General features: G+C 33.3%; 1 protein-coding gene across 10 annotated transcripts in view; it reads left to right on the top strand.

Moving 5' to 3' along the window:
* The window catches only part of HPSE2 (heparanase 2 (inactive)), a 577,707-nt gene that overhangs the window by 90,754 nt on the left and 467,703 nt on the right, over window positions 1-19,250 (top strand). For all 10 annotated transcript variants that reach the window (XR_001599306.2, XM_016164143.2, XM_016164141.2 and 7 more), the window contains one exon: window positions 6,846-7,007. Coding sequence is in view for 9 of the 10 variants with exons in the window: in XM_016164143.2 (XP_016019629.2) it covers window positions 6,846-7,007 (162 nt within the window). In the remaining variant the exon portion in view is untranslated. The remainder of the gene's footprint in view (window positions 1-6,845; window positions 7,008-19,250) is intronic.

Genomic DNA, 19,250 nt, shown 5'->3' with positions numbered 1-19,250 from the left:
TTCAACCAATCCAAATTGAGGGCCAGTGTACCTGAACCTGCTGAGTACCTGATCAGTGTTGTTGAAAAGTGTCCACGTCATGAAAGACAAGGAAAGACTGAGGGACTGTCACAGTTCAGAGGAGATTAAGGAGACATGAAACTAATGCAATGTGAGATTCTGAATTAGGTTCTGGACTACAAAAAATGTACTGATAGAGCTGATAGAGAAAGTAGTGAAAAATAGTAAAGCCTGTAGTTTAGCTTATTATATTTATACCAATGTTGATTTCTTAGTTTTGACAATTTTTTCTTTGTTGTAAAAAAGTGAACTATGTGTTTTTATGTACACATACATATAAATATACATTCATACATATGTGTGTGCATGCATGCATACACACATACATACATATTATATATTCATACATACATACATACATACATACATACATACATACATAAAACTATATAAGTATATTACTTGAAGGATTTAGGATGGTGGTTACCTTTCCGGGGATGGAGAGAGGAAGGAGAATGTCATTGCAGAGAGATAAGCAGAGGGCTTCAAGTGTTTCAAAACTATTTTATTTCTTAAAAATAATCAAAACCACAATGAGATGCTGTCTCACATCTGTTAGAATAGCAATAATCAACAGGACAAGTAATAACAAATGCTGAAGAGAATGCAGAGGAAAAGGAACCCTCATACACTTCTGGTAAGACTGAAAATTGGTACAGCCACTATGGAAAACAGTATGGAAGTTCCTCAAAAAACTAAGAATTGATCACCATATGATCCAGCAATCCCTCTATTGGGTATTTACCCCAAAGACTTAAAAACCCATATCTGAAAAGATATTTGCACACCAATGTTCATAGCAGCATTATTCATAATGGCCAGGACATGAAAGCAGCCTAAGTATTCTGTGATATGTGATTGGCTAAAAAAGTGGTGGTACAAATATACAATGGAATATTACTCAGCCATAAGAGATGAAACACTGCCATTTGCGACAACAAGGATGGACCTCGAGATAATCATGCTAAGTGAAATAAGCCAGACAGAAAAAGTTGAAATCACATGATCACTTATATATGAGATATAAACCAAAAAGCAACAAATGAAAAGGACAAGCAAACAGAGACTCATGGTCATGCACAATAGACTTGTGGTTAGCAGAGGGTAGAGGGAGGGGAGAAGGGTAGGTAGATGCGGTAAAGAGGGTCAAATATGTGGTGACAGAAAGAAATCTAACTATGGGAGGTGAACACAATAAATATATGCCTTACGGTTCAAGTGTACAGCTGAAACTTATTGGATTTCATTAACCAATGTCACCAAAAAAATAAATAAATTTAAAAAATCTGAAGCAAATATGGTAGAAAGTTATAAAAGGATAGAGCTCAACTGAATTGAGGGTACATGGGTGTGGGTATTCTTCATACATTTCTGTGTTTGAAACATTATATAATGAAAACAGTAAAAACGAAGGATTTTTTTTTTTTTTTTTTATAAGTGATACGCTGAATGCCCTGGAGATCCATGAATCTGGAGATGTGGATGCTGGCTTGCACTCTTTTAGTTATCAGATGTGAGGTACATAGTATTAATTGGAATTGAAAAGAAGGGGCAACTCTGAGAGACATTATTAAGCCAAACTAGTTAAATTTGGTGACTTGAAGGGAAAGGGGAGAGAGAGGAATAAAAGATGATGGAGTTAGAGACTAAAAGATTAGGGAAGTATATGGTTACCTAAATCAGGGAAATTGAAGAACAAGCCAGTTGCAGAGAGGAGATAGTAGATTATGATACTTTGGTTTGGGATTATAGGCTCTCATCTCACAGGCTCTTCTAGCATCTGTGCATCTCATTCAAGGGTCTGTGGAATAGTCAGGATTTTTCTTTCTCTGTTACTGTTACAGTGTCTGCATTGAAACTAGGAGGGAAAGGAATGGTTCTAGTTTCATCCTTGGTCAGTTTGTGTGAGAGCAGACAAAGTATTTTCTCAGGCCTGCACCTCATTCTTCTGGATCTGGCACTGCATTAGCAGCATACAAAATTATATCAAAGTTGTGATATCTAATCCTATATAATCTACAGAGAAAACTGAACATGGACTATGTAACAATGGCATTGCAAACCCAGTTTTAAGGTGACTCATTTTTTAAATTTTTGACATACCCTATGAATCTGGTTTTGTTACTTTAATTATGGTAAAATATTACACATAACAAAATTTACCATTTTAACCATATTGAAATGTATGATTAAATGGTGTTAAGTATATTCACATTGCTGTGCAACCATCACCACCATCTGTGAATCAGAACTCTTTTCATTTTATAAAACTGAAACTACCCATTAAAAATAACCCCCATTCTTCCTTATTCCCAGACCTTGGCAACCACCATCGTACTTCTGTCTCTATAAATCTGACCACTCTAGGTACCTCATACAAATGGATCTATCACATTTTTTTTTTTTTTTATCTGTTGGCCCAGTATATGAACATTTGGGTTGTTGCTAGTTTTTGCTATTATACACAATGATACTATGAATGTTCATGTATATGTCTTTGTGTAAACATATGCTTTTATTTCTCTTGGGTAGATTCTTAGGAGTAGAATTGTTGGATTCTATAGTAAGTTTACGTTTATCTTTTTAAGAAATGGCTGAAGTATTTTCCAAAGTGGCTATACCATTTTACATTTCTATCAGCAATGTATGAGGACTCCCATTTCTCTATATTCTTGTTAACATTTGTTATTGTTAGTCTTTGGAATATAGTCACTCTAATGGGTAGCACCTCATTGTGGGTTTAGTTTGTTTTCCTAATGACTACTGATGTTATGTATCTTTTCATGTGTTTATTAGCCATTTGTATGTCGTCTTTATGAAATATCTATTCAGATATTTTGGGTTATTAGTCTTATTATTAAATCATTAAAATTTTCTTTATATACTTACATTGTATGTAATTTTCAAATATTTTTTTTTGTGTCTTTTCATTTTCTTAATGGTGTATTTGTTTGAATTCAAGGCCTTTGCCTTTAAGTGTCTATTTTAATGCCTTATGTAGTGTTAGAGAAAATACTTAACCCTCTATTTGGCAGACTTTTGTAACTATACTGAAATCATTTTATTATGCCTATATCACTCAGTTTCAGCTTGAATATCTCTGAGAGTGGGAAACTCGCTTTATCCTCAGGCAGGTCTTTTCCTCATATGACAGCTTCTGTTGTTATACTTTTCTAATGTGGAACGGAATACTGTCTTTTGGTTAATCCTGAAATATTTGACTTTTGAGATTTACACAGAATCAGTCAGTTATCTCTTCCACATGAAAACAAGTCTTTTGTTTATTTTTTGCCAGGCTAAATACTCTAAAAATTTTTAGCTATTTTTAAAAACTAAAATTATTTTTCAATTTTGGCACTTTTCTTTGGATGCACTCTAGATGATTAGTATCCTGCTGAGATTGGTACAGCTGGAAATAAATATAATTCCACAATTAGGATACTAAAACAAAAATAATAATATTTACCCTTTACTGAACTCCTGTTAGGTGGCATGCATAGGGCTGGGTCTTTTACAACTCTTTACAATGACAGTCGAAACTGAGGCTTACAGAAATGCTTTCATCTGTCACTTCTGCAGCTAATAAGTGACTATCAAGTCAGAATTTGAACTGAGGTCTGCTTAACTCCAGCTCTTCACTCTGCTGCCTTTGGCTGACAGGGAATGCAGTGTGGCTATGTTCCCACCTCTATTCTGGATGTTCTGGTTCTATCAATTTAGTCTAAGATTACATTAATCTTTTTGGCAGCAATGTTATACTTGGCAGCATATCACTGACTTATATTAAGCTTGCATTCAAGTAAAATCTATGACTCTTAATAAGGTCTTAAATATTTGAGCTTCCGCCTTGTCTGGCCTGCCAGTCTTATCGTATGTAATTAATTTTCAGTATAAATGCAAGACTTTGTATTCATGTCTTTACTTACCTCTTGGCAATTTCAGTCTGTTTCTAGGTTGCCAAGATAATTTTGAATTTCGAGTCTGTCATCTATGATATTAACTCTCCCTCCGCATATATGACCATGTACATCTTTGATAAGTATTCTTGCTTTGATACACTGTTAAACAGATTAAGGTTGAGCAAAGAATCCATACAGCATATCTATTTTTTCCCAAATATTGTTGAAATATACTTTTTCTAAAGTCTGGAACACTAGAACTTATGTTTGGCTGTGCTCATGGTTTCTTTTCTTAGTCTTATTAACATTAAGATAACGTGGTCACCTAATTTCAAGGTTCTGGTTGAATGATGTTGAGGATATCAGTTACAATTATTGCTTCCTCCACCTTTTGAGCAATAAGTTTATTATATAGGAAATAGAGAGTTTAGTAGTTGTTCTACTCTTTGAGCCTTCTATCAGAAGATATCAGGATAATTTAAACTCATCTTCACTCTTTATAGTATGTTTTGGTACAAGTTTTGTAATGTTTTCTGAGAAAGTATGGTTCATATTTCTTTTCTGGATAGTCCATCTGTGGTATGCTACTGTAATAGTATAATTAGGTTTTCTTTTTAGTTTCTCACTTTTATTGTCTACAGTCTTGTTATTAAGTTCATGAGTATATGGGAGTAACTTATGGAAAGATCACTCAATTTAGCTTTGAAAATGCCTATATTTGGGGGCTAACCATGCTGTGTGAACTTGAGCAAGTCATTTCAGCCTTGGAAACTCAGTTTCTTCATCTATTTAGTAAGGATAATAATATTATTCTTTATCATTTAAGATTACAAAAAGAAATTAGGATTTCAAAGGTAGGCAACTGACTATTAATGATTTATACAAATAATGCCTTTATCTCTCATAACAAGAAATCAAGAGATGGGTAGTCTAGCACCAGTATGGTAGCTATGGTAGCTTCATAAAGACATGAAAGACTTAGGCTCTTCTTATCTTTCTGTCCACTGTCTTTAGTGTGATATCCTTTGCCCTCTTGCTTCTTGACTCATTGTCACAAAATGGCTACTATCACTCTAGGCCTCATATCTATTTCAGGCATAAAGAATAGGAAGAAGTAAGAAGCTGAAGGAAAAAAAACCCATGGTTTTCTCTTAGTGAGGGTTTGTGTTTTAATTTGGCAAGCAGAGCCTCCTAGGGATGTCTGCCTACCACTTATTGGCCAGAACCATGTTAATTGGCCACCTCTTGCTTCAAGGAAAGCTTGGAAATTGTATTTTAGCTTTTCAGTCTCTACAGTAGAGGAAGGCAAAGGAGAAGAGATTGTGTTTAGGATCTGGGTCAGCTAATCAACAGTGTCTGCTGCATACTTTCATAGAATTGTTGAAAGGATTCAATGATACAATGTAATTAAAAATTTAATAGAGTGTAATTTAAATAAATGTAAACTAGATTTATTTTCCTCTTGACTTCTATTGATAATCTTAAAAACTAGAGAGTATCCTTGAATTAATTTCTTCTAATTTTGTTCAAACCTTAAAAAAATCTATGAGATTAGTTACTTGAATGTTAAAAGACTTCACTTTATTGCTTACATTCTAGAAAATTGGTATAAATAGGTTTAGGTATAAAAACTGCATTATTTTTAAACTATTTTCATCTAAAATGAATAAGAAACATTCCCACATCGGGCTAATCTTTGTGTACCACATATTCTAACCCTCATTGTCATGGGTTTTTCTTTATATCCAGGCTTCTCTTTTAGGGCTCTGTTTATGTGTTTGAAGGTCATTTGTACACACAGTGTTCTACCTTTCATGCCACATGCCCAGGTTTTTTCAAATGGCTTTGAGCATTGCTTAAAGACCTCAATCTTTCCTATAGATACCATCAACATAGGCATTTGTTTTTCCCTTTCAAAGCCGTCGGTGTCAACAGTGGCAGAGCAGTTATTTTTTTTTTTTTTTTTTTAGCATTTTCTCCTAAAATTCTCTAGTTTGCTATGTAAAACTTGAAAGTTTCTAGAGTTGTATTTTAATGTGTGAAAATAAAACAAATAACTTCAGGACATGGAAACTACTTGCTAATTGGGAAGCATTCTATATGAATTTTTGTTTTTAAGGAAGGCTGCTTTTTAGAGAATACTTCTGCTTTGAGTGAAAATCATATCGAAGTATAAAAAGCAGTGTATCTGTCACTAATGGGAAGATAAATGGGGAATAGAATTAGGAAAAAGGCAGATCTGAAAAGTGACTCAAGCTCTACTCTTGCTTTCTTCATTGCTTCACAAAATACTTCTAGATTTAAAGAGTGATTAGTGAGTCAGAATGTATCCAGAGATACATGAAAAAAAAGCAAGAGAAATTTTGAGCAGCTAACCCACAGAATGGCAGCCATAGTTTGAGCTGAATGCCCTGGCTGGGAGATAATTTTGAAAAGAGGTCAAGTATCCCAAATACACGCGCTGAAGCTATTACCTGGTCCTATTGCATGATGTAGAGGAAATGACTTTTATAGTCACTAGTATTTGGACAAAATTTTTATTTTTCTTTTTATTTTTCTTTATGGAGAATAATAAAAGATGTTAAGACAGGGCCCAGGAGTTGAGCTTAGAAAGGGAATGGAGGAGTGATAATCTTAAATCCGGTCAGAGAGGTAAGAAATAGAAAAAATCTCCCAAGAGTTTAGAAATGACCAGAGAAACTTGCAGGATGCATCATGAAGTTGGAGACCCTTAGGTTCATTACTTCTAAATTTCTTCATTCTGATGAAAATGCTGGCAGTTTATAAATTCTGTGATTTTTGGGTAAAACAAGACTTAGATGTGTGTATGGTTTTTATTTTGTTTTGCTTTTTCATTTGTGCTGCCTTTTTTCTTTCTTTTTGTAGACATTGTTCGAAGTGATGTTGCCTTGGATAAACAGAAAGGCTGCAAGATTGCCCAGCACCCTGATGTGATGCTGGAGCTCCAACGAGAGAAGGCAGCTCAGATGCATCTGGTTCTTCTAAAGGAGCAATTCTCCAATACTTACAGTAATCTCATATTAACAGGTAAGGCTATTGGAGTTGGCTGGAATCTTAGAGTATCATAGATTGATGGCCTTTATTAGTTAGCAACTTGATGCTTGGGAGACACTAAAGTGGTATCCAGATGAGCCCACATCTGTCTGTCTCCACTCACTATGTCCCTTTTTAAATTGTGATGACTCTTGACTTCCTATAAAAAATATTTCTTGTAGTTTGCAGATGTGTTTTGGCTTGAGGTTATGGGCGATTCAGCATGTGTGTTCTCAAAAGACAGAACCAATGAAAATTTAATGAAGCCTTATAAAAATATGACTTTTTACATGTGTGCCAGTAGATTTGAGAGAATTACTAAATTTGGTGTCTAAGAAGCAGCTATTTTCCTCTTTCTGTGTGTGCCCTTTCTATGAACCCAATGAATATAAAGATGAAATGTAAAAGAGATAATGATCCACAGGCAGAGCTGAGCATGTTCTGTTCCTGGTGGAGATTGAAAATATCTGGGGAATTTGATTTTCTTTTAAGAGCAAAGAGGCTATGAAACTGAGCCATACTCCCTTACATCCTTGGTTCTAGGAGGGAAGTGTATATGTGTGAGAGCTCAAAGGAGAAGCAACTTTTTGTGGGGTGCCTTTAAGCTTTGCTGGTAAGAGCATGCAAGTTCCATGCCTTTGTTGAGCTTTGGAAAAGATTCTAGCAGCAGACTTTAATGTGGGAATCATGAAGGTCTTAAGGTGAACTAAGAGCTGTTCAAGTTACCTCCATTTTCTTGAGGGCATGCAATACAAACCTGTATTATATTGATCCAAATAAACTGGAACAAATCAAAGTGTATATTTTCCCTTGTTTATGAATACTTAAAAAATAAAAAGGTGGAGCGTCTGACAGGCTATGAACATCTCATGCTTATTTTTTTTAAAAGTCCAATTTAGGAAAGTTTAAACTTTTTTTTAACAGGCTTCCTGGCATTTCACCAGGAATTGCTGAGTGGCAACCAAGTTGTTTTGCTTTTGAAAAAGCACGAGTCTTTTCCAATGTTTCATCTTATACCTGGTGGAAAACCCAAGAGCATGAGATGAAAGCCAGATTTAAATGTGGCTTTGGTGAGCAGAGAAGAGGATTATGGATTACATAAGTATAGGCCCTGTTTTTGCTCTTTGATAGATTTAAAACGATTTATGGCCAGTGTGTGTATCCCTAAATTGGTTAGTGAAACCGTGTTTAAATTTAGATGTTTGGGAAGAACATACATTTCTCTCCAAATTTTTTCAGCATGTCTCAAATGTAGAAATGTACATGTATTTAAGTGTTTTCCAGTTCAGTTATTGGAAGTGAAATAATTTTATTCCATCCTTATTCTAATACTTTTAGGCATATATTAGAGAGGTCAGACCCCATGTTCCTTAATGTGGCATAGAAAAGGCTTAGGGTAATTCTAACCCTAAACTATGGATCCAGAGTGTGGCTTGAAGGCATATTATCTTTGAAAACACAAGTGTTCTATTGAGTTCAATGGAATCTTTTCTAATTCTCAGTAACATAATCCCTTTGGATGTTTATTCGCAGTTCAAACTGTTGGAATCAACATTGTCAACTTTTACCCTGACAACTTGCTTACTTTCCACTAAACAAACTTACCCTAGAGAAGAGCCTCTTTCCTGCTCTCACTTCTCCCAAGCTGCTTCAAAGAGTCCTCAGGCATTTTGCACATTTTTCACCCAAATGCCTGTGCAGAGGTGGTACCTTGCCGCAGACAGGGCATTTGGTGTGCCCTGGTGTGTTTACATGAAAGTTCAAAAGGTTTTGGTTCCAGGTGTTGGGAAGAGAAGGAGTCATTTCAATTTAGCACTTATGGTAAAACTATTTTAATGTCCTTTAACTAAGTCTTTGATTTTACACTGTGTGGTTTTCTAATTGTTATGAAGTTTAATCCTTGATTTCTTGTATAAATTTTGAGAACATGGTCTCCAGACAGCTAAACATAATATTTAAACATAACTAAACTAACTTTTGTAAATATTTCCCTTTTCAGTGATGAATGTATATTGGTAAGGAGAGTGAGGTTGAAGGGGCAGAGACCTCTCAAATGAAGTGACTTTCTTTACCAACATGTTCAGAACACCTACTCTAGGATTTCTGCTTGGTGATGTTCCACTTATTTTGTATAACTCTGGCATAATGTTTGAGATATTGGTAATGAGAGTATTTATGTGAGAACAGGATGAGGAAACTAAGCCTCCAGAGTCTTAGAAAGATATCACTTTTTCATGCCTCTGCCCTCCCCTCAACTCTCTTTCCAATTATTTACAGAATTTCATGTGTATGGGTAATAGTGTATCATAATTGTTTCCTGATCAGTTAGTGGTATATTCTTTGTTTTAGAATTGGACAACTGAGATCACAGTTTAGGAAAGAATAAAGTGATCAAATTGTCAGCATAGTAAGATGTTAATAAAATGATTGGAATGTCAGATGGTTAAAAGCATGTTAAAATTACTGGTTGTTGCCCTCCAGCTCCAAAGCAAGCTCTCATTCTTAGATGTTCCATCTATAGCTGATGTGACTGTTAGCATTGAGGTGAGAGGTGTGCCTTCATAATCTGCATTCCAGCTCATGATCTCTTTCAAACAGCTACCCCGTCAGATGAGGGCAAATGATATTCTAGCTTTGAGGGTCTTCTGACTATTTAATAAAAAGAAATAACTCTACAGTCCTAGTGACTACCCAGATAATGGGAACTAATAATAATTTTTTAATGTATATATATATATATTATTGAAGTGTTCTCCATTATATCACATTTTTTAGAAAAGTATATTTTTGCATGGTTTTAAGCACATCTCAGTGTTTTCATATGTAGATTTACATGGCATTGGAAATAATGTTAGCCTCACCTAACCTAGAGGGTTTTTGAAGTAAAATCTCAGGTTATGGGATGGTGATAGAGTAATTCAAGTAGAATGATGATGAGTTGTATACTACATTTATGACATTGACTTAACCAGCACCTGAATGTATGCTTGTCCTGTAGCTTCTTGATTCTGAGAGTGTTAATGTCATTGTGCATGTTAATTAGGAATGACAAATGAGAGGGAGAGTTGGGTAGGAGCCTTTAAGAACAGAAATCATGTCTTCTATTTGTCCTCTCATGATTCTTAATGTAATATGTTCTATAAATTTGTTGAAAATGTTTTGCTGTATACATAATGAATGCATTCGCTTGGAGACTACTTGAAAGGATAATTTTGACATCTATTAAATAACTTTCATAGATTCAGATTCAGTTATTTGTCCCTCTTCCCCTTTTGAGGTGTAAACTTTTTTTGAGTGGATCTTTGTACTCTAATAAAATGAAAAATAGAAAATTAAAATGTTGAAAGTCAGCTTTTAAGGAACAATGCATTTTCTAAGACTTTGTTTAAAACATAATTCCTGGCCAGGGACCCTGAAGCATGGCCATTATAAATGGATGGCATTACTCAGGAAGCTTTTCAGTATTCTTTTATAAGGACTCGTGTCATGTTATCGGCTGCCACTTTTGGTTTTGTACTTCTTTCAATCATCAGATTTCAAAGTGGGCTGAGATTTCTGTGGTCAGCCTTACTGTATCACTGTGGCAAATTAAGTGAGCAAAAGAGGCTCATACTACCTTGTTGTGGCCCATTCTTCTAACTTCAATTAAATGAAAGGGCGTGAATCAGTGGAATGAGAACTGTTCTTTTGGTTCTCACAAACCATAATGCTCAAAGGGCTATTTCCAGATATTTAAAATTATTTACATTATATTCTATAGTATTGAATATAACATTTCATTTAATCATTTCTCTATTAATATTCATTAATTTATACACATTTTGACATATATATTTTTGTAGAGTAGACTTCTCAAAGTGGGATGTCTGGGTTAAAAGGTATGTTTTTTTAAATTTTATAAATTTAGTTTTACTGAGATATAATTTACATGCAGAAAAAGAAGTTTTGACAAATGTATATACTATAGAGTCATATAACCACCACCACCATCAAGATATTTAAGATTTATGTCACCCTAAAAAGTTCCCTTTGCAGTCAATTTCCTTTCCCCAACTCCATTCCTTATGTGTGTCTGATCTAATATTTGACCCTAAACACTTTGTAAATGAAATAATAAAGTAGTTTATGTGTCTGATTTCTTTCACTTAGCATAATTTTGTGATATTCATTCATCTTGTTACATATATTAGCGTTTCATTCCTTTTTATCACTGAGTAATATTTCATGTTATGAAATTCTGCAATTTGTTTATCCATTTATCTGTTGATGGACATTTTGGTTTGTTTCTAGTTTTTGATGATTATGAATAAAGCCAGTATAAACATTTGTTCTCAGATCTTTGTGTTGACATAGATTTTCATGTCTCTTAGGTACCTGGTTTTATGGTGTCTGTTTAACTTTATAAGAAACTGTCAGATTATTTTCAAAAATGATTATACTATCTTGCATCCCACCAACAATATATGAGAGTTCTAGTTCTTCCACATCCTTGTCAACAATTAGTATTGTCTGTCTTTTAAATTTTAGCTATTCCAGTGAATATGTAGTAGAATTTCACAGTTTTAATTTACAATTTACTTTATGACTATACTGATCACCTCTTCAGTGCTTATTTGCGATCTATATATCTTCTTTGGTGAAATGTCTTTTCAAGCCTTTTGCCTATTTAAAAAAATTAGTAAGTTTGGTTTTCTTACTATGGAGCTTTAAGAGTTCTGTATATATTTTGGGCTACAAGTCCTTCATCAGATATGTGATTTGTAAATATTTTCCGTGTGACTTATCTTTTTATTTTCTTAACAGTTTCTTCTGAAGAGCAGAAACTTAATTTTGATGAAGTCTAATTTATGAATTTTTTCTCTTATGGTTTCTATTTAAAATTTTAATGTATCTTGCCAGATAATTTTCAGAAAAGATTGTAGCAATTCCCATTCCCAGTAGCAGTGTACAAGAGCAATTATTTCCTAGCATTCTCATTAACACTGGTTGTTAGTGATCTTTTCAATCTTTTTCAGTCTAACAGGTAAGAACTATTATCTCATTGTTGCAATTTTCTGGCTATAGCCAGGGTGAGTATATGTTCACAGATTTATCAGTGATTTGCATTTTCTTTTCGGTTTTGTGAATTACCTACACATATTCATTGCCTTTAAAAAAATTGAGTGTTGGTCTGCCTTGTATGAGTTTGTAAGTGCTCTGTGAATTAGGAATATTAGTCTTCTGTTGTATGTATTGCAAACCATTTTCCTCCCTGGATATTATTTATTTTTTGATTCTTTTTAATTAAGAGCTTTAATTTTTTGCTGTGACTGGAATTTATGTTTATATGTAGTGTTAAGTATAAAACATTATTTTCTTCCAAGTAGCTAGCCAGCTTTGCATAAAATGTTTTTGAAATTAAACATTCTTTTGCCACTGAATTGAAACATCATATATGTTGTATATTATACTCCCTCATATGTTCGTACCTATTTCTGAACTACATTTTCTGTCATTTTTCTATTCTTTATTTCTGTGCCAATGCTATGCTGTTTTGATACCTGGTAAGGCTTATTTGCCACTCCCTCTTTCTTCTTTTCCAAAGTTTTCATGGTTATGCTCATGTAATTACTTTTTGAAATATACTTTTCATTTTCTCCAGTTCAAGAAAATTCATCACTGGATTCTGAATGGAATTACATTCAATTTATTTTCCTAATTTGAGAAGGATTTATATTTTTCTGATTTTGTTTTGCACTTAAGAACATGAATATCTTTTCAGTTGTTCAGTTCTTGTTTTATGTCTTGATAATTTGTAATTTTTCCTGTACCTTTCCTGTTAAACTTATTCTGGAATATTTTATACTTTTGCTGATGTTGCTAGTGAACTTCTTTCTCTTTATAACTTATTTCCAACGTAGAGAGAAGCTATTGATAAAAGAGAAAAGTAGATTTGCCCCTTTCCTAAATTTTTACCAATTATTTTCCTTTTTAATTTCTAAAAACTTCCCAAACAATATTGAAAAGTAGTTGTGATAGCTGCTTTTCACATGATTTTAATGAAAAAGACTCCATAGTTTCATGTGCATAAAAATTGGACTAAAATCAATACCTTTAAAGTCAAAATACATTTTTTCAAAATGAGAATGACTTGATTATTATTTATGATTATAATAGAGATAAAACATTTTGATTGATATTCTTTTAGACATCTCTCTATATAATACATATACACCAGTCAAACATATTGAAAACATAATTTTATTTTATTTTAGTAATTTTATTTTATTTTAGTAATACATTTTAGTAATTTTATTTTAGTAATACATTTAGTAATACATTTTTTCTTAACATTTTGTGAACATCTTTCTTTATCAAAGAATATAGGTTCATATTCTTTGTAATGGCTATGTTAGAAATGTATTGTATGGACATATCATAATTATTGATAGACATCAATAATATCTATCTTCTATTGATAGACATCATGGTTGGCTCTAATTTTTCAGGATTATGAACAGTGATGTGATGAGCATCACTGCATGTGTAGCTTTGTACAAATCCTTAAAATATGAGTGCTATGACAAAGGAATGCACATTTAAAATTTTGATGCATTCCTTTGACACAGCACTTCCAGAAAGGTCATACCAGTTTATACTTATACCAATAATGCATGAGAGAACTAATTTATCTTGTCTTTTGCTAATGTAAATTATTTTCCATCCTTTTATCTATGCTTCTTCTCTTTACGAATGAAGAAACAATAGTGGTCCCTTGGTGCAGAAATGCGCAAGTAGTTGGACATCTTTTTATTCCACCTAGGGTATTGATTTAACATGTGGATTTTGGAATCAAATAGTCTGAGTTTGACTATAAAACATCACTTATCAGCTCTGTCATCTTGGACAAGTTTTCTTTTTCTTAAATCCTCTCTATAGCTTTAATGTTCTTAGGCATTAAATTGTAACTGTATCTTATCTGCTTCAGAGAATTGTTTGAGGATTAAATGAGGTTATGTACATAATGCTATGCTTTAGCACAGTGCCTGGCATACAGTAAGTATTCAATATATGTTAGATTCATTATTGTGATTAATCTTACTATGCTTTCAAATGCAATTATTACTCTTGAGTAGCTCAGTTTCTTTTCTAGTACTGAAATCTGTTTTTAAAACCACAGTATGGGAAGATAAAACCTCTCAGAAACAATTTTGAACTCTGGTGTTAAATTGTGGTAACTTCATGATAAATCTTTCTACCACTAACCTTCGATTTCTTAGTTATCTAGGATATGCGTAAGAATTAGTAAAATAAGGCACAAAGAGTTAGTCCCTGTGGAAAATAAAGGTCTGAAAATGTGTCATGTTGGAAGTATTGTTCATAATTTTTTGGTCAAGCATTTTGAGTTCCTTAATGGCATAATACTAACTAGATGAATATTACTTGGTATTAGAATTCTTCTTGATTTTCCTAAAATGAACTTCTGAGGCTGAGCAGAAAAGAAATCATATGCTAGTTTACATATTTAAAATGAACCTAATGCTATTATCAGCACAATAAAGTGTGTAAAAGTCTCCCTAACACAAGTGCACAGTCATGAGGTTAAATAGCACATGACTATATGTTCCCTTTTTCTCCAACTGCTTTATGGTTTTAAGTACAGGAATATATTCTGTTGCTTGTAAGTCCTCTTACGAACCATCACCTAAGTAAAGAATTTTTTTACAGATTCAATTTCTGATACTTACATTCAACAGACATAAAGTTACAGTTTAATAAATATCAGAAAAAAAGGCCACAGGAGAAAAGTGCTCATGCTCTGCTTTTCTCAAAATTATACTTGGGAGCATTGATTGATTACCAAGTTGTATGTATGCTTTGTCTTTATGAATCACAGAATGAACTTTCTTGTTTTTAGGATTCTTTGTGTAAGGAGACCTGGAGAGATGATTACTTCTTGCTTTTCACCCATCCTTTGTAAAAGATAATGTAGGAAGAAGTTCTCTGAATTTATTTGAACTTTAGCTGTCCTATTGTTTCACTATGAGAAGCAGTTTCTCACAGGTTCCTTCATCTAGGCTGATGACATCACATCAAAATATAATTTAATAAAAGCAATATTTTGGGCAGTGAATTAAATGTATACAGTTCTTTGTAGGTCTAGTTGAACCCAGTGGTGGATTTTAGAGTATTTAAGGTCAGTGATTTCAAGATCCAGGCTGATGTGGGAGAGTGTAAATAAGCACTCCAAGAGCCGTGCGAGGAAATCCACTGTGGTGGGGGAGTTCTACTAATAATTATGCAGTCATCTTGTCAGAAGATTATTAGGTTTTTACATTTAAAGTTTTTCTCAGAATAGAGTGAGAATTTGCATAATTGGGAGGAATTGACAATATACCATCATCTGTTAGTTTATTTTCAGTGTATTTCAACATACTGCAGTTCACATGTGACCAGTTAAATGGATTTAAAGAGATTTTCGAAAAGAAACTGGATTTAATATACTTCTAATGCCAGCACAAAGGAACAACAAAAAAATTGGAAAGCCGATGGTTTGTCTTTCAGTATAAAATCTTTGTCAGCTTCATAATGTGGTAAAAAGAATCTGACAAGAAGTTGTTCGAAAAAGCGTCTGAATTATCACGGAGACTATTTGGAAATTGAATTTACATGTTATTTTTATACTATGTCTTATGGAACATTTATATAATGCCCAGACATTATTATTAATTTTTTTAAAAACTAGGAGCAAAACGTTTTTGAACTTTTATCAAAATAAAATACAATTTAAAAATGTGGCTTCTTTAATTTTTAGTTGATAAATTTAAAATTTCCGTTTTGACCTTTCTTTTAGAGATACTGCCAAACTAATATCTTTCTGTCGTTGGGTTAGATAATTCTAATTATGATGTTTAAGAGATGTTTGCTCATGACAGACTTATTTGATAGCGTATGACATCTGAAGAGCAAATTGGTCTGCCATTCTTAAAGATTCTTTTGTTTATACTCCTCCCATCTCCATCATATCATTTTCCCCATTCTCTATTTCTTGACCCTCTATATGAGTTACTTCGCAGAACCTGATTTTCACAGGACCTTACATACCAGTCTCATATTCAACAGTGATGTTTACTACCTTTATTTCTTCCAACTTAATTTTTGTATCTATGATGACTCTCTTTTTATTCATGTGCTGGCAGTACCCAACCTAGTATGGAAAAAATGTTTTTATGTATGAAAAAAATGTTTTTATGTCATCTTCAACCTCTTTGTAGAAGAGACAAATGGAAGAGACGAACAGAGCCTACATTTGTTATGCAGCCAAAACATATCCTGGAGTGTTTTGGGGGTATTAAATCTTCCACTTCTGTTCTATATATATATATATATTTTTTTTTGAGAAGAAGGGGCAGTAAAGAGCCAGCCTCATATAGCACAAGAGCTTCCTGTTTGCCATTATCATTCCATTCTTTGAGCCACCCCATTTTTAACTGAAAAATATCTACTTCAGCCTGTGCCAGTTGAGAATGACTTTTGTTTGCCTGGCTGAATTTTCATTTCAGCATTGAGTACTTTAGGCAAGAATTCCAAGAAACTCATAAAAAGCTAACCAGATAAAACAATTTCCAAATTAAATAAAAATTTATAACTGGGAGTGTTATGAGGAATCAATCAAGTCCAACCTTGCCACATTGTAGGCTACTTGTTCAAGGTCACACAGTTGCCTAGGCGCGACTGACAGACATTGAAGCTTTGGGTTCTTGAGCTCATTGCTTTTCTCACTACACTGCAAATTGCATTTCTTCCCTGGAAATGAAATAACTTCTGTCCAATTGAAATAAATAATTCATATGTTACATATATATTTTCCAAAAATTCTAGCGAGGGGCTGTCCTGTGTCATGCAGAGTTAGGTACGCGCATGTGTGGAGGTGAATATGTGATTGTTTCAGCACCATATGAGCCTACTCTGTGTTGGTGTGATTAACAGGCAGATATGCAACAATACAAGTGCTCTACTCACACATGTGGGGACCCAAAGTAACTCTGGAGAATAGGAAAGTGGACACTTTACCTAAGTCTTAAAGGAAGAATATGAAGTATAAAATGTATGAGGGTATACAGTTTAATTTTACTGAAAATGAAACATATTTAATCCTTTATGGCCTATAGAGACTTCCAAGTCCCTGTAATAAAGGTATCACATAGAAGAACATCCAATTTAAGAGAGCACTTCAGTCTAAGAAGATTAAGGCCATAGAATAAGTCCAAGAGGGACTTTTAATTCTCTTTAGGTCTTTTATCTTTATTTTTGGTGGCTAATTAGATTTAAGGCTTAAGTAATAGAGAAAAACAATATTCCTTTGTTATATAGTTGTATTTTAATAGAATTATAATTAGTTACCTAGGTGATAATATAAATTAGCCATGGAATATTATCTGTAGAGAAATTGGAAGAAACAGATTTCTAAGTATGAGAGGAATAGGGGACTACAGTGTTACTAAAATGAACTATGATTTTTTTCCTCTAAACAGTGTTTCCTTTGTCTCTTACTTGTGGGTTGCCATAGATCACTTTTAGTATGCTTTCTCTTGCTAGTTTATGCCTATTAGTCTGAAGTTATGAAAACTTGGTTATTACTTTTCTGCTAATCTCTTTGAGCTCAAACTTTTAACAGACTCTCATATCCTCTCAGCACAAATCTGTTTTCTAATTGCCTAGTTTTGTGTGTCCATATTTGTTTTTTTCTCAGCTCTTTCTGTTTTGTAGCTCAACAAACAAACCAACAAACCAACAAACCAAGGAAAAACAACAGTACCTTCTTTTAACTCTCCAATAGTTCTGTACTATCTCTTGGAAAGAGGAAACATGTAATGTCAGTGTCTGCTTCAGCTATTTATAATTCCTTAATCTAGAGAGGAATATAATTCATTTTATTTTATAGGAGTCATATCTACATTTTTATGTTGTTTGAAAAAGCAAAACATTTAAGCTGCTTCTAAGGTCTCCTTATAGCTAGTGCTATCTTGCTTCTTGATGAAATATTAATATTTGCTGAAGGCTAGTGAGATATACTCCTTTAGAAAGATGAGGCCAGGAAATAATTCGTGTTTACTTTGTTCCCCTTCTTCATTCCCAGAAAACCAAATCTGTTCAGTGTGTAGCGAGTCCTTGGGAGATACATGTTTAATGTTCATCTAGAAGTTCCATGACAATTCCGATAATATGCCATTGTGATTTTGAGTAGTCTTTTATCAATCAATCATTTATTAACTGAAAAAGCAGTTGAGTACATGTTCTTGATTTCCCAGGTACCTAAAACAAAGTGTTAAATATTGATCTAAGAATAAGAATTAATATACAAGTATCATTTAAATTACAAAGTCAATAACAAATATTAAATTAAATTGTTATAATTATTCTTAGTGTTGGTTGAGGTAGAGGAAGACATAGTTCTTTTGGGAGTCTATGGAGAGAGCACTAACTCATTTTCTAAATTAGCTGAGAAATTGTAAAGGGCTAGAAAACCAATGACAGAAAAAAGTTAGTGTCTCAATAAATACTAATTAGCATATAAAGGTATAGATAACCTTTCAGAACTAACAGATCTGTTTAAGGAAGAGTTTAAATACTCTGTTTCGAAAGATGCCTAGACTATCAGATTAATGTCAGAGAAAAGGACATGGAACATGTTCTAGGAAAATTAATGAAGAGTAGTCAATTTTAAAACTTAATCAAAAAGGCTAGCAGGACTAGTGTTCTGATTTTTAACATCAACAGTGGGACTTGGGAAAATAACTTTTTTAAGCCTCAACTTTCTCAGCTGTAAAAAGTGGCTAATAATAGTACCTATTTCATAGGGTTGATATCAGGATTAATTAATATGTATGTTTAGGGCTTAGCACTGTGCCCAGTTTATAGTAAGCCCTCTAGTAAGTGACCACAATTGTAAATGTTATATAACCAAAGTTTGGAAAACAAAGTAGAGGTTTAAAATATAATAAAATTATTAAAAAATTTTTACACTGGTTTTTCTCATATTAAAATCAGAATTGCTCTTATACCAACCACTTCATGAGTACCCTAGCATTTTAGTCAGCTGGTGTAAGTTTAAAAATTGATTGGTGAAATATTATTGATATCATTAACCAGTATGTAAATCACCCCCCAAACATTGTTAAAATTTACATCAATAAAATGATTATAAGTGGAGCTGATTCTAAGTTTTTTGTTTCTTATAGATGTTTCAGAATGGAT

Source organism: Rousettus aegyptiacus, unplaced genomic scaffold, assembly GCF_014176215.1.
Source record: "Rousettus aegyptiacus isolate mRouAeg1 unplaced genomic scaffold, mRouAeg1.p scaffold_m13_p_6, whole genome shotgun sequence".
In the NCBI taxonomy this organism is placed as follows: Eukaryota; Metazoa; Chordata; class Mammalia; order Chiroptera; family Pteropodidae; genus Rousettus; species Rousettus aegyptiacus.
Note: the sequence above shows the minus strand (reverse complement) of the source record. Positions and strands in the feature narration are given on the sequence as shown.